This window comes from Phoenix dactylifera, chromosome 11, assembly GCF_051530095.1.
Source record: "Phoenix dactylifera cultivar Ajwa chromosome 11, Ajwa_hap1_PhDact_Kaust_v1.1, whole genome shotgun sequence".
Taxonomy (NCBI): domain Eukaryota; kingdom Viridiplantae; phylum Streptophyta; class Magnoliopsida; order Arecales; family Arecaceae; genus Phoenix; species Phoenix dactylifera.
The window spans coordinates 1,958,316-1,972,534 of record NC_143200.1 but is presented as its reverse complement, the minus strand read 5'-3'; the positions used below and the strand labels follow the sequence as shown (position 1 = coordinate 1,972,534).

At 37.9% G+C, this 14,219-nt stretch overlaps 1 protein-coding gene across 1 annotated transcript; it reads left to right on the top strand.

Annotated features, from left to right (window-relative positions):
- Positions 1–12,246, top strand: LOC103712037 (chaperone protein dnaJ 10-like). The gene is made up of 10 exons (XM_008798415.5): positions 1–612; positions 5,644–5,703; positions 7,278–7,360; positions 7,561–7,720; positions 8,602–8,731; positions 10,561–10,719; positions 10,888–11,066; positions 11,151–11,231; positions 11,306–11,458; positions 11,685–12,246. The coding sequence occupies exons 1-10, from the start codon at positions 526–528 to the stop codon at positions 11,772–11,774; spliced, it is 1,182 nt and encodes a 393-aa protein (XP_008796637.1). The 5' UTR covers positions 1–525; the 3' UTR covers positions 11,775–12,246.
- Positions 12,247–14,219: the final 1,973 nt, after the last annotated feature.

The following is a 14,219-nucleotide window of genomic DNA, read 5'->3' as shown; positions in this document are numbered from 1 at the left end:
CAGTGCAATCGATACCAACGACACCGCGGACGGAAAGAACTAGAACAAAAGACCAGAGAACGGAGAAAAAGAAAGCGAAAGTGGGGGAGGGTCGGAGGAAGGGCACCCATCGCACACAAACAACGCGGGGTGCGCGTCAGAGCCTCTGAGGTCAGCCGACGAATCAAAAAAGGGAAGAAAAAAAAAAAAATAAATCTCCCCTTCTTTCTCTCCGCCCTGAATAAATTCAGACGCGTTTTGATTAATTCAACCCCCGCCGTTTGCCCCTCGTCGGCCCCTCGCGCAGTCCCGTCTCCCCTCAAAAAAGAAGAGCAAGACCAAGATCAGGGGCTTTTTACTTCGCCTTTCCGAGAAGGAGGAGGAAAAAAAGGGGGAAAGCAAGGGAATTCTCGTCACCTCCGTCCTTCACCCTGGGAGATTGAATCCGATCTCCATTCTCTCCAGTTCTTGCTTGCCTTTTGCGCATCTCTCGTCTGTCTATCTGGGCTCGATCGGATCCGTGGGAGAAGTAAAGGGTACGGGGAGATGGTAAAGGAGACGGAGTACTACGACGTGCTCGGAATCAGCCCTACAGCCACGGAGGCCGAGATCAAGAAGGCCTACTACATCCAGGTAATTTCGTAGGAAACCTAAGATTGAAATAGGGTTTTCAATCTTCCGATTCCGGTGCTTTTCGCCGTGTTTTTTTTTTTGCTCTTTCCCTAAAGGTCTAGAAGACTGTTTCTGCTATCTCATAATCCTCCTCTTGTTAGTTGTTATACAATATCCGGTTACTTGGATAGGATTTGCCCTCCTTAATCCCTATCGATGGGCTAAGTCGAGGCAACTTTAGTTTCCAGTTCTCTCTTCAATTGAGGCAGTATTGATGCTTGTAGTATTGGAGAGCGTTTGATTTCTCTCACCTCGTATCGTGGAAGTTCTTCTCTCTGTAGGATCGGGGTTTAGGTTTGGATTAAAAGTGAAAACTGGAGCGAAACAAGGATGCTCGTTGATTTCGTTGCTATGGATGAGCGGCCATTTTGTCTTCCCTCGGTCGAGGTTAGAAAAAGAGGGTGTTGAAAGGGTTGCGAGCGGCCAGATCTCTGTTAAACTCCCCTTGGATTTTCCACTCGCTGTCCCGGTTATTCAGGAATTAGCCGGCGTAGATAAAAATTTATCCGCAACCAGTAAATATAAAAGAACGTACATCACATGTTAATTGCTGTAATGATAGTGCTGCTACCTAGTGTCATCCAGGGCTCGTTTGGTTCGCGGGAAAAGAAGGGGGGCAAGTGTGGTCAACGAGAAAGTAATGAGATGCCTCTGGTTGGGGTTTTCAAAGGAGAGAGATGGGAATGTTGTATTTCCATGGGAATATGATTCCCACGTTTCATGGAAAAGTCTTTTCCATGAGAAACATGGAAAATTTACTTTTCCATGAAGCGGGAATCACTCCATTTTTATTTTTTCCCAAAAAGGCCCTTCAGCATTAAAGAAGCATTAAAGAGGCATCAAAAACCTAATTTTTATTAAGGGCATAATAGGAATTATACATAACTTTCTCAGGAAAATGGATGGCCAACCAAACATAAGCACTTTGGAAATTTGTCACTTTCCCATGGTCAACCAAACATGCCAAAAGTACTTTCCTAGGCATTCTCTTCCTAGGAATTTGTTTCCTAGGAATCATATTCCTAGGAAGGAAAATGCTTTCCGCGAACCAAACGAGCCCCCAGTGTTTTCCTGGAGATTTCCTCGACTGTGACCACATAGCGCACACCATTCCCACTGTGATCTTTTAAATGGATGTCCTAAATTTGTATCCCACTCAATTATGCAAATATTCCTAGTTATTTCTATGGTGGCTACATCGGGCTTTTGCTTGCTTAATGTTTGTAGGTGTATTCTATACTTTCATAAATCTTGTGCGTGAAGTTACTTTGTAGTGCTGCTGGTCCTTGTGCAGAAAGTCAGAACTGTATGCTATGGCTTCACTTGCGAGCTTTTCTTTAGAATTCACTTTCCACATGTGATTGATTTTTAAACTGTACCCTAGTTTCCCTTCTTCACTTTAGTTATGCGAATCCAATGTTGGACTTTGTCCTGTTATGAACAATGCTCAGTATTTAATGGACTTGATGATTGCAAACCAGGAGAGGTCACATTACAGTAATTCAAATTTGGCTCAAGTAATGAAAAAAACAGCAATAATGTATTGTCTATGCATGCGAGGCGTGCTTGCTTCCAAGTATATGACCGAAATGCATAGATGAGGCTGTTAATCCGATGTCTGTGTTGTTTGTCTGATCGTTTCATGGTAAAGACTCCAATCTGGTATCTAGACCACGTTACTATTCCTGTTGTGACTTTTCTCTACAAATTTTGGTACATATGCAAATTTGATGTACTTCCGGTAATATATGAAGCAATTTATCCTACAGTTTAGATCATTAATAAAACTTAAGCATGGATTTTGCTCCTCCTTTAAAAGCATCTGTTACATGCTCATATATATTTTACGATTGATTATCTTATAACATAAGACTTAGGAAACTTGGTTTTAGTATTGATTTTGGTCCAAGCCTGGATTGATTTGTTTTTGCAATTGCATATATAGTTTTGGAGGCTTTGTGCACTAAGCTAATCGTGAAAAGATATTGTATACAACAGCAATTCAATGCATATTCTATTGTTTGGTGTATAATGTCACTGATTTGAATCCAAAATCTTTTTCAGAAAATGAAATTCGTAATAATAAAATGTAAGAGAAATTTTAAAATAAAAAATTATAAAAATAGAAAGGTAATTCAATTTATAAAAATAGATTGGAAGCCAGTTGGTAGTGAAATATATTATTTGTCGAGAATCCTATTCACTTAATGTATGTATTCCTTTTGAAGTAATATATAAACTTCTCACCAATTACATATATATTCCCTGATAATAAAGTAACATGTATTATTCTTACCATTTACATATATTTTCGGGATAATTTTACATATATGCTTTATGTACACACATGAAATTTCAAGAATCTTTAATTTCCTAGTTACAATGAGAGATGATTAATATATTTTTCAACTTTTTTTGGTATTTTCTCTCCAAATTTCAGGAATTTTATGAAATCTAACAAGATATAGTTGTGTAGATACTGAAATTTGTAAACAACTCACATTTTTTGAAATATTATTCATGAAAAGCTAATGAGGAAGATATACTCTTTAAATGTTTAAGTAAATATCTTCCTAATTTGGAATCTCGTGAAATATAACAATTTATATAAGATTTTGCTAGTTTGGCATAAATTCAATTACTAACATCGAGAATTGATCGGAAAAATTGATCTTTTCCTATATTTCTTTAAACCCAAATTTGTAAGCTTCCAAATTTTCTTATAACTTATGAAATTAGAGTATGATTTCAACAAAATACTTTCCAGAGGCTGGATCCACGAATATCAACTGAAAATAAAATTAAGATATGTCCCAAAAATGATATTATAACTCATATATGCATTAAATTTGACCCCATGCGTGTGTATCCATCAATTTTTCCATGACCAAAAACATCGTTCAATGTAGCTAAAAGAACCTGCTGCTGGATTCACCAAATCACCTTTCCTCCTGTTGTAGAGCACCCCTTTTTTTTCCTCATTTTTAACATCCTAGATGCTAAATCTTGTACTGATAAGTTTGATCTACCTAATATTCAATATAACATAATTTTTGTGTAAGAGCATGCTATTCATATAAATAACCCTTTTATTTGGTTTTAAGATGAGAAAGACACTTGTAACTTAAGATGGATGGCCTTTTCCACTCTCGCTGTTTAGAGTTTACGTTCTTTTTCTTCCTTTTGAAGCCAAGCATATTCTTTGTAGCTATGTAATGCAAGAGTCCTGGAATGTAGCGCCATGCTGGATTTCAAGGTCTTCTGCATGCAGGTTTTTATCTTATATTTTGTGAATATAAGAATTCTCTTGGATTTGCAGTTCTTAAATGAGCAAGTGAATACCAGGGCATATTTTTTAAAATTAATAAATTTGAGGAAATAAAGCAGATATGCCTAACCCTTTGTGCAGAAGATTTAAGTCCTTTCTTGTGCAAGGCATGTGCCAAGTCCAATTTAAATGAAGGTGCATTTGGCAAGGTGGAAACATCCTTAGATGATATACAATTGTGGCCCTTAAGAGGACAGGCAAAGGGGCTATTCCTTCCAGGCCAAAGTCTTTTTAGAAGCCCTCCAAAAGAATCTATGTTGCAAACATACGAGAAAGTAGTAAAATAGAATGCATTTACCAACCCTCCTACTAGTTAAAGGGTGTATTCTTCAGTTTATGTTTTGTGAGATTTTTGTGCAAGGGCATTAAATCTTTCATATCCTTTCATGCAAAAGAAAGTTAATTTAAGGTTATTATATGTGTGAAAAGCTAATTGAAGAAAATTGAGTCACACCAAACATCTTTCTAGAATTACAATCCAATTCTTCACCCAAATTAAAATCAATGCAGCCATTGAAAGCTTCCATCTTAGTCAAGGATCCTTCATACGAAAATAATCCCAATGGACAAAGCCCTTCAGCAAGCCCCAACCACTAGATCTCAAAAGCTGTGCACTTAGAAGGCGTCTTTGACACCATCTTCTCACCCCAAAGGAATTTTTTTAATCTTAGTTTTATTAGATGGTTGGCAACTTGCTGTAGAATAGTAATATCTAATTATCGTATTTAAAACAACATCGTTAATGATATGATGTCATTGTATGTTATGTCAATCAGCACAAAATTATGGAACATTTACATTTGTACCTAAAAAAGGTTCTGTTTATGTAGTTTTTAGACTGACCTTCAAATTAGTAATCTGTAATGACTATAAAACAAAGTTTCTTTAAATGGAAGTCAAAAGGTGGTTGTATGATGTATTCTTTCTCGCTGGTTTATTTTTATCTGCATTTGCAAATGTGGATCATGCATTGTCTGCATTTCTCTCGTTTGCCAGTTTGTCAAATTGCCTAGGCGCTCCTAGACATTGACCTTTTTGAAGGCCTAGGTCTACAGAGGACCTGAGCAAAGAATTCCTAAAAAATAAAATTTATGTTTTCATATATAGAATCATATGGTTCATTAAAAGCACAGAAAAGAACATTATATTGATAAACAGTGAGGTTGTCAACTGCTTAAGTTGTGCAATAGTGAAATCTTTGATTTACTTACTTTAGATTTACTTAATAATTTTTCTGTTGAAGCTTCTTAGAAACATAACACTGTTCAAGCATCAATTAGTATCTAAGGGAACACGTTATGAAATGGGCTCAACTTCATTCTCTCTTGAAGTAAATCACTTTATACTTAAAGGGAAAATTAGTTGAAAAATTTAACTCCTTAATAAATCAACGGGCACCTTCCTGAGACACATGTGGCCCCTAAGTGAGCAGGCGCCTGCCTAGGCACTAACCTAGGCTCTTGGTCGACTACCGCACATCAAGGCTTGGAAAGCACCAGGTGCATCGGCGGAGGCCTGTGACAAGCTTGTCATACAGTTTCTTGTGACTACATATACCTTTTCCTGTTTTATGGATTTAGAATGCTGTGTTCTTGCAGCTGATATATTATTCGATCTAGACATTGCTAACATTGCACCATGTGCTTTCTCTTTGCTCCTTGTAGGCAAGGCAGGTCCATCCAGATAAAAACCCAAATGATCCCCAAGCGGCACAAAATTTTCAGGCAAGTCCTGTGTTTTCCTTATCTTAATATTTATATGAAATTTGGCATAACCCTCTGGAAAATTCGGGCTATTTTACTGATGTTAATCTGTATACATTTACCAGTTCACTAAGATATTGTTAGTTAGTCAAGATGGTGGGAAAAGTTCTTCATTGACTCCCCTCTTGTTAGCCATGCATGCTTTTCAAGGAATTCCTTCTCTCTTTGGTTGCCAAGATAATCAAAGAAAAGTAAATCAGTGGATGAACAGAAAGTAACACTCCGAAGAAAGAATAAGAATATTCTAAGGCAAACCCACTGACGAAAACTCTTCCCAAAGGTAGTAAATAACACATAAAAACTTCCTAAAAAAATCTTTTTTTGATCTTCTTTCTCTTGTCGGGGGTTGGGAAGCCCACCGGGGTCGAGCATATCTCAATATCGGCCTATCCTATCAATTCTGTCTGATGCCAACCTCTCTTTTGCCTTGCCATTTGACCTCTCTTCCATAAAAGAATATGGGGAATTTTCTTGGTTTGTTAAACTAAAAAAATTGTAGATTGTGGTTGAAATATGATTTAATCTTTGACCACTTTGCTATTTGTTATTTTCTTTGAAAATCTCTACCTTTTGGAGAAGAAAACTTATATGTCTCATAGAGAAAATTTTGATTCTTCTTTTTTTCCTGTTTGCTTTATTCTCTGAATTTTCTTTACCGTATCAGTTTGACGACTTTTATCCATTTAGTATCTCTCACATTAATGGGAAACAGTGAGAAATCTGTGGAGAGGAGAGGGAGAAACAGGCAAATTGAAGGATGCCACTGCATTGCACAATCTTGAAAATTTTAGATTATACATTCACATATTAGAAAGATTATAATATCTTAAAGTCTTGGTATTGATTGATTCACAACTCCCCCCTTTTTCTTCTTTGCCTCATGTCTTGCATTCTCATCATTCCATCCCTTTTGACTTATGAATAGGGAAGCAAACATCCAGCAAACCTTTTTGTAAAGGCTTTCGTGATGATCATTGTATATCATGCTTTAGCAATATAATGGAGTAGCTGTGTGGCTTACTCAATGTTTCTTTGACTGATGATTGCAGTGATCTTGCTCCTTAACTACAACCATTGTGATATGTTTAAAATTCTTTTCATCTCACCCAAAGGTGTTTTCTAATAATTAGGATAATGTTTTAAATTCTTCAGCAGGCGATATTGTCTCATTGTACACTACAATTATAATACATAGGAAGACTTTTAAAAAATTAGAAAATTCAACCTATACTTAACTTCTAAAAGAAGGGGAAAAAACATAAGCCATTTTTTTCCTTAAAAGGAAACATAAAGCAGATAAAAGAAGATTTAATGAATAAGCATCATAGAACTTGTTTGTTAGAAGCTTTTAGTGATTAAAGTATCTTCTGATTCAAAGTTGGATTGAATGGCTATTGCAATATACTTTTAAATTTTAGTGATAGACTTGCTTGTTACTGCTGTACTATATTGGATTAATTTGGGAGCTTTTAGTTTTAACTGACTATTTATCATCAAAGTATTCACTACTTACCCAAAGTGCTATTGTAATTCAGGTATTAGGGGAGGCTTACCAGGTGCTCAGTGACCCAGCACAGCGCCAGGCTTATGACAATTATGGAAAATCAGGCATTTCAACGTATGTTCACTGTTTCAAGCATGCACCATTTAAGAAAAAGGGAGTAAACTGAATATTTAGGGAGAAATGCTCTTTTTCAGTTTATTTGCAATTCTAAAAGAATATTCCTTCACTATTTTTAATCTTTCATCTTTTCATCACACTTAAATAATAATTGGGCAAACAATGGGCTAATATTCGGGTTCTGCCGATGTTTGCAGAGAAACAATTATTGATCCTGCTGCAATCTTTGCTATGCTATTTGGGAGTGAGCTTTTTGAGGACTACATTGGTCAACTTGCTCTGGCATCAATGGCTTCGCTTGATATTTTCACTGAAGGGGAACAGATTGATGCCAAAAAATTGCAAGAGATGATGAAGGTATTGTTTTCAACTGGTTGTCTCTTGTTGCGTAATCCTTCAACTGGTAATGTTTTTTAACTTTATTTCTCTACTTCATTGATGTTGGCTTCCAGAAACATGGCAAATAGATGGAGGTGGAATCCTTCTACTAGATATTGAATCTTATGTTACAAAGAGTCACCTGGATTTTTTTCTGGGATAATTACCACAGTATAGGTTTGGGTCGTCAATTTTGTTGGCTAGTATGAAGGTTTTTGGAATAAGACAGATATGACCAACCACAAGAATTGAGAAGTAAGAATGCAACAAAGTGGGTAAAGAAGTTCTCATAAGGACATATTGATTTGTGCAAAATCTAAGTCGCATTAAAAGATCACATGTTAATACAAGGCAAAGATTTTGGAGAACCTTTTATAATGCCGGAGGCAGACCTTAAGGGGATTATTGGTGAATAAGGACTCACAAAGACAGAATCAATTGTGGGGACAAGGCTTCATATGTATGGCTTTGTTCAGTTTTGTACATGAAACAACTTGTGGTTTTAGATGCAACTCTTAATGAATATCAAGTTACATATATAAAGTTATACACCCAAGATTTCAGTTCTACATCTGGCTAGCTGTGATTCGAAACTTGATTGCTAGCTTTGGGTTCATTTTTGCAATCTTATGTGCAAGTTTACTAATCAGGGTGATAACATGTTGTCTAACAATTTTTTGTCCATTTTTTTTATGTTTAGCTTCTTTTTCTATGTATTGACGTTTTGTATCTGCTATCCTAAAGTTTATCTAATTCTTCTCTTTTAATTAATTGTTTGATGATCAAAATAATATTCTGCCATTGAGTATTATATTTATCTTATTTAATTTTCCCATGATATTTTACTTCCCCAACTATAGGTTGTTCAAAACGAAAGAGAGGAGAAACTTGCACAGATACTAAAAGACCGACTTAACCTCTATGTTCAAGGACACAAAGATGAGTTTATTAGTCATTCTGAGGCTGAGGTGGCAAGACTTTCCAGTGCAGGTAATAATTTATAGATTGTTGGTTTTTTGTTTTTTTGTTTCTTTTTTTTTCTCATATCATCTTTCAATTTGTCATTTATTTTTGGAACCAATAAGTAACCACCAAGAATGTGGGAGTAGAATCCTTGTGCTCTATTCTGAAACATCTTAGATTTTTATGGCACTTTGAGGTTCATTTTCCAAGTATCCTAGTTATAGTAGGCGAGAAGCCTTGCATCATTTAAGCTACTATGTGATACACCAATGTCATTTCTACCTTGAGGCATTTTGAGCCATTAGATTTTACCACGCCCATCTTATCCATCAGTAGGTACTTTTCTTCTGAAAAGAGAGAAAAAGAGAGAGCGAGGAAGGGAGAGGGAGGTAGTGGCCCGCTGGCGGAGACCAGGGAACCGCAGGGAGTAGGCGGAGGAGGAGCTCCGCCCCATCCCGGAGGAGAACCTTTTTTTTATTTCGCGAATTTTAAGTGAAGTCGTTAAATCGCTTGCCAACTTCATTTAAGATCGCCAAATTTAAAAAGGCCCTCCTCCAGGATCGTTTTGAACGAAACAAGAGACCCGAGGCGGAGCCCCTCCTTTGTCTCCTCGGCACGGATCGCCGGCCTCCATCGGCCCTTCGCTGGCCTCCACCACCCTCCCTCTCTCTCTCCTCTCTCTCTCTCTCTCTCTCTCTCATTTCTCTCTCTTTTTCTCTTCCGTTCTCCCTCTCCTCCGCCTTCTTTATTGTGTCGATATGGGCCTGGCACGAAACGGTACGGGGACGTACCGACCCGTGCCCCCGGGCAACCAGTTCGGGCCCTGGTTCCGGCATAGCTGACCTTGCATACATGCATACATTCATACATACATTTGCGACATAATAATTGGTTTGTTCTTGAATGATATGGATGGCTTGTTTGCCTGGCAATTTGAATGCTATTTGTGGGGTCATGTAAATCTGAAATTCAACTCATCCATCAAAATATCATTGGAAGGATGTAATTTTTACCATTAGCAATTTTTCCCCTTTTTTCAATGAACTCTTAAAATCTTTTAGTTATTTTCCTTTTGAAATCAAACTGAAGACATGAGCATAAAATAATCTTTATGTCATTTGACAATGTATTCTGAGAAGATCTGGAAATTACAAAAATTAGTGATTTTGATATTATAAAATCTTTACCTTTTCTCGAGCATAAACTTGTAAATGCATTCATCCTTCTTTCAAGAACATAAGCCATGAGCACAAACACATGCCTGGATCCTATTTATTAGTTGTTTTGAGAAATTTCTTAAAATTTAAATTGATTAGGTGAATGCAACCATTAATATGAGCAAATAAAACTGGAAAAATACCTAATACACTGACTTGTAACAACATCCAATGCTTCACCCCATGAGGCCCTCCCCATGTAGGACCTCAAAGTCGGTGAGAGAATGTAGACTCAGATTTCTTCAGAGGTGGATCTAAATTATAACTTAATGAGAGATGCAAGAATTACAGTACCTATCCGTGGTACATCACCTGGTCAACTAAATGTAGTTTACCTAGAAGCTAAAGGAGTAAATTGCTCATCAGCTTCTCATGGTCTTATGACACCATGTTGTATCCCATTCAAGTTTACCTAGAAGCTTCTCATGACAAGGACTCTGTGTGCCAGACCTCTATTACTTGACCATATCTCTATATGTTTTGATGCTTCAAATGCGGACATCTTAGTGGTGCATGCTTGAATTTTTTCCCCTTTGGTGTGGGTATACCTTCTCTGAATTTGCATTTGAAATGTTGGTTCCACAATAATTTCCTTCTGGAGATGCCTTTCTGATTAATTCCATTTAATGATTCCTACAGCTTATGGAGTGGATATGTTAAATACCATTGGCTACATATATGCAAGACAGGCAGCAAAAGAGCTTGGGAAAAAAGCTATATATCTGGGCCTGCCATTTATTGCTGAATGGTTCAGAAACAAAGGCCACTTCATCAAGTCCCAAGTAACAGCTGCAACAGGTGAACCACTAAATTGGCTTATCAGCTGGGGGGCACATGATATGCTTGTGTTGTTAGAGTCTTGGAATTTGTGCATCATGTGTTTAGAGGATGCATCTATGCTTTCTTGATTGAGCGTATAATGTTTAACAGTTTGAAAATGGTGATTGGTTGTTGTTGGACTTGCAGGTGCCATTGCTCTAATGCAGCTACAAGAGGACCTGAAGAAACAACTCAATGCTGAGGGCAATTATACAGAGGAAGAACTTGAGGAGTATATGAAGAATCACAAAAAGTTATTGGTAGATTCCTTATGGAAGTTAAATGTTGCTGATATTGAAGCTACCCTATCCCGAGTCTGTCAGATGGTCTGTCTTCCTTCTCCTTTTAAGTTCCTATTTTTTTCACCTTAACCTTTTGGGTTGAATTTGTGGTGATAAAACTTATTTCAGGTGCTCCAAGACAACAGTGTCAAGAGAGAGGAACTCCGAGCTCGAGCCAAAGGGTTGAAAACTCTTGGAAAAATATTTCAGGTATCTTTCATGATATGAATTACTTGGTTACTAATTCTCTATTATATTAATTATGTCTACATTCTGTTGTATAGAGGGTCAAGCCTGCCAACGCGAGTGAGAGTGAAACATCGCTTAAAAGTGGAGTACCGAACCAGTTGAGTGAAAATGATCGACCCAATGATGGTAGTTCTCCAGACACATCACCAAGATCTCCCATTGACCAGCCATCTTATGCAACTCCACTTGTAAGTTCATGATCATTTCAACATATGCAAAAGAACTGCTCCCACTCAAGATGCTCAATATTTGATTGAAAACTTTATAATTTAGTCGGCCCCTGTTTTCTTCCTATAACTACAGCTTTTGGGTCATAATTGAGTGGGAGCCTGGGTTCTTTGCATTTTAAATCTTATCATGCCCCCTAAAAAAAATTAATGAGTAGATGATAGAAACAAATTCTCTATTTTCTAGAGCCCATACGTGGAGGTCCCGCAGTTTGCTGGTGCCCGGTACAACCATAACTTCCCCATGCCTACTGCACCACCTGGAAGGTATCTTTGATCGTCAGGCAGTAAAGGAAGTAGACCAGATATATGATCGTCCTGTTTTTATATCATTCTGGTATCAAAAAATCTCATTTGTTGGGCCTCTTGTTTGTATGAGTAGTCTGATAGTTGGATTGCCCGTGCTCTTATATTGCTGTCATCATCATGCATTATTTTATTCAAATGGAGGCGGGCACGGGTTCGTCCAGTGTGCACACCCTCATGCTGTGTTTTTGGTATGGATGATTTAGGTTCTGGATCCCATGTTTTTGTTATGCTAGGCCAGCAGCAACGAGACTAGCATTGTACATCAGAGGGTTCTTTGTGTGGCTTTCCCTTAATTTATAATGCTGTAGAAGCAAGAGGTCATTGTATATATATATAGCTGAATCATTCCTGATGCATGTTTTAACCTTTCTTTTTATTTTCTGCAAGAAATGTTGCATGATTGTATAAATCTTGCTTGTTTTATAAGCTTTACCGAACAATGTTGCATGTTCCTGTTACTTTGTTTCTTTTTTTTTTTATATCATGTAAGATTGATTGGTAAATGATAACATTTGGTAGCCAGGATACTGGATTCTGGGTATGGGGCTTCAGAAATGTCTTTTTGTTTCTGTATCGCCATTTTACTTCTTAGGAAGGAGGCGGGGATATCTGTTTAGAGCAGCCACGGCTGAAAGTTATATAATGCCTCAGCATGCAGATACAACTGTCTGGCACTAAACATATCAGCCTGTGCTGTAGTGCAGTGGATCAGTACTTGGTAATGCTGTACGCACTAGATCTTGGTAAATGATCATGATACTTATGACTAATTTAAAATAAAGCCATGCATGGAGATTTGGGGATACTTGCACAGGGAGCAGTGTTTAGTGGGCGGTGGTCGCGATGTATGTGATCTTATTTTGTTTTTTTGAGAATAAGGAGCAGCTGCAACCGTACCTTCTACTCAGATCAAAGTTCAGGCCATCAGATCGGCCAAACCTTGACTCAGGGTGCAAGGGTGTATAGAGTAAAAAGAGCAATGTCCTGCACAAGGCGAGAGGTTGTGCCATCTAAACTAAAAGTTTGGTAGTATGTGATACAATTAGAAGGAAGGAAATCAGTGAAATGTTTGACGGCCGGTCCTGATCTCTTATCAGATGGGCCATCATGAGCAATGGTAAGAGCTTCGAGGGAAAATGGTCTGAATCTGGTGCTCTACTTGTGGGTTTTGTTGCAGGTAAGTTTAACTAGCCGGGAAGGTTAGAGCTACTAATGAAGATGTTTACAATTGGGATTTTGACGGCAGTAATCCAGTCAAACAAGGGTTTCTCATGCCCTTTCAGAGGGAAATAATGTAGCATATGGTGATGCAAGGATAAAAAGACACTTGATTGTGTGGGACATTAAGTTGGTGGTCTTTAAATCTATTGCAAACTGTAAAGAGGAATCTGGGATATGGTGTTTTGGAAATTTGTCAGTGGTGCATTAGCCTGTTGGCTGAACTGAAGAAAAAAAATGTTCTCTTAATATAAGCATTACAGATGCAATTTGCATGTGCCTGGGTAAGTTATAATTAAAAAATGAAACCTACAGAGTTTTTTAGGCTGCCTGCAGGAGGCATGAACCAAATCCAACTCTTGAAACAATGATTTTCACTCACACACATATGTATGTGTATCTATCTGTATATCTCTGTGCGTGTGTGTGCATGCGTGCGTGTGTAAACTACTAAATTTTAGTTCGGATAGTATGGTTCTTTAGAGCAAGAGAGGGGTTTATCAACCCTCAATTCGATCCCTGTTTTTAATATCCTGTATCACGAGCTCTAAGCTCGGGGACCAGGTCGGTGTGGGTTGGAGGGGATTGAGTCAGAACCCCTGCTCATTCTCTCTTAAAAAAAAAAAAAAGAAAAAAGAGAGAGAGAGAAAAAGTCCATAGGTATGGAGTGCAACTATGCAAGTTCCATTAAGAGGGATCCTGGTGCACGGGTGTAAAACTATGCATCTCTCTTGCAAGGAATTGAAGCCAAGGTACCAATAGAAGTCAGTCATGCAAACTCGAACGTGTGTGGACATGAGATGTATGTGCAGGCAAGCATGTGCACGTGTATATTTTTGATTACAAGATCTTTTAAATGTATAAAAAAAAATCACAAAATGCTGAAGCATACTTCAGTTGGACTTTTTTTTGTGGGGTAAAACAAACGGACTATTCATGTATTATTCTAGTTGAACACTGAGTACAAGCTGACAAGCTTTTCGACAACCATGGAGTAACGATCGGTGTCGGTGTTCCAGATGGAAGATGGCATGACAAGCCTGTCGACAGTCAATATATTACGCTCGTCAACCCCGCGCTAAGCGCTCGGTTTATTTCTGCCGCCATTCTCAGCGGACACGATCGAAGAGGTTGAGACATCCCACCAGATGAGACTGAAAAGCCGCCAACCCGTGACCAAAACCTTCCCAACTAA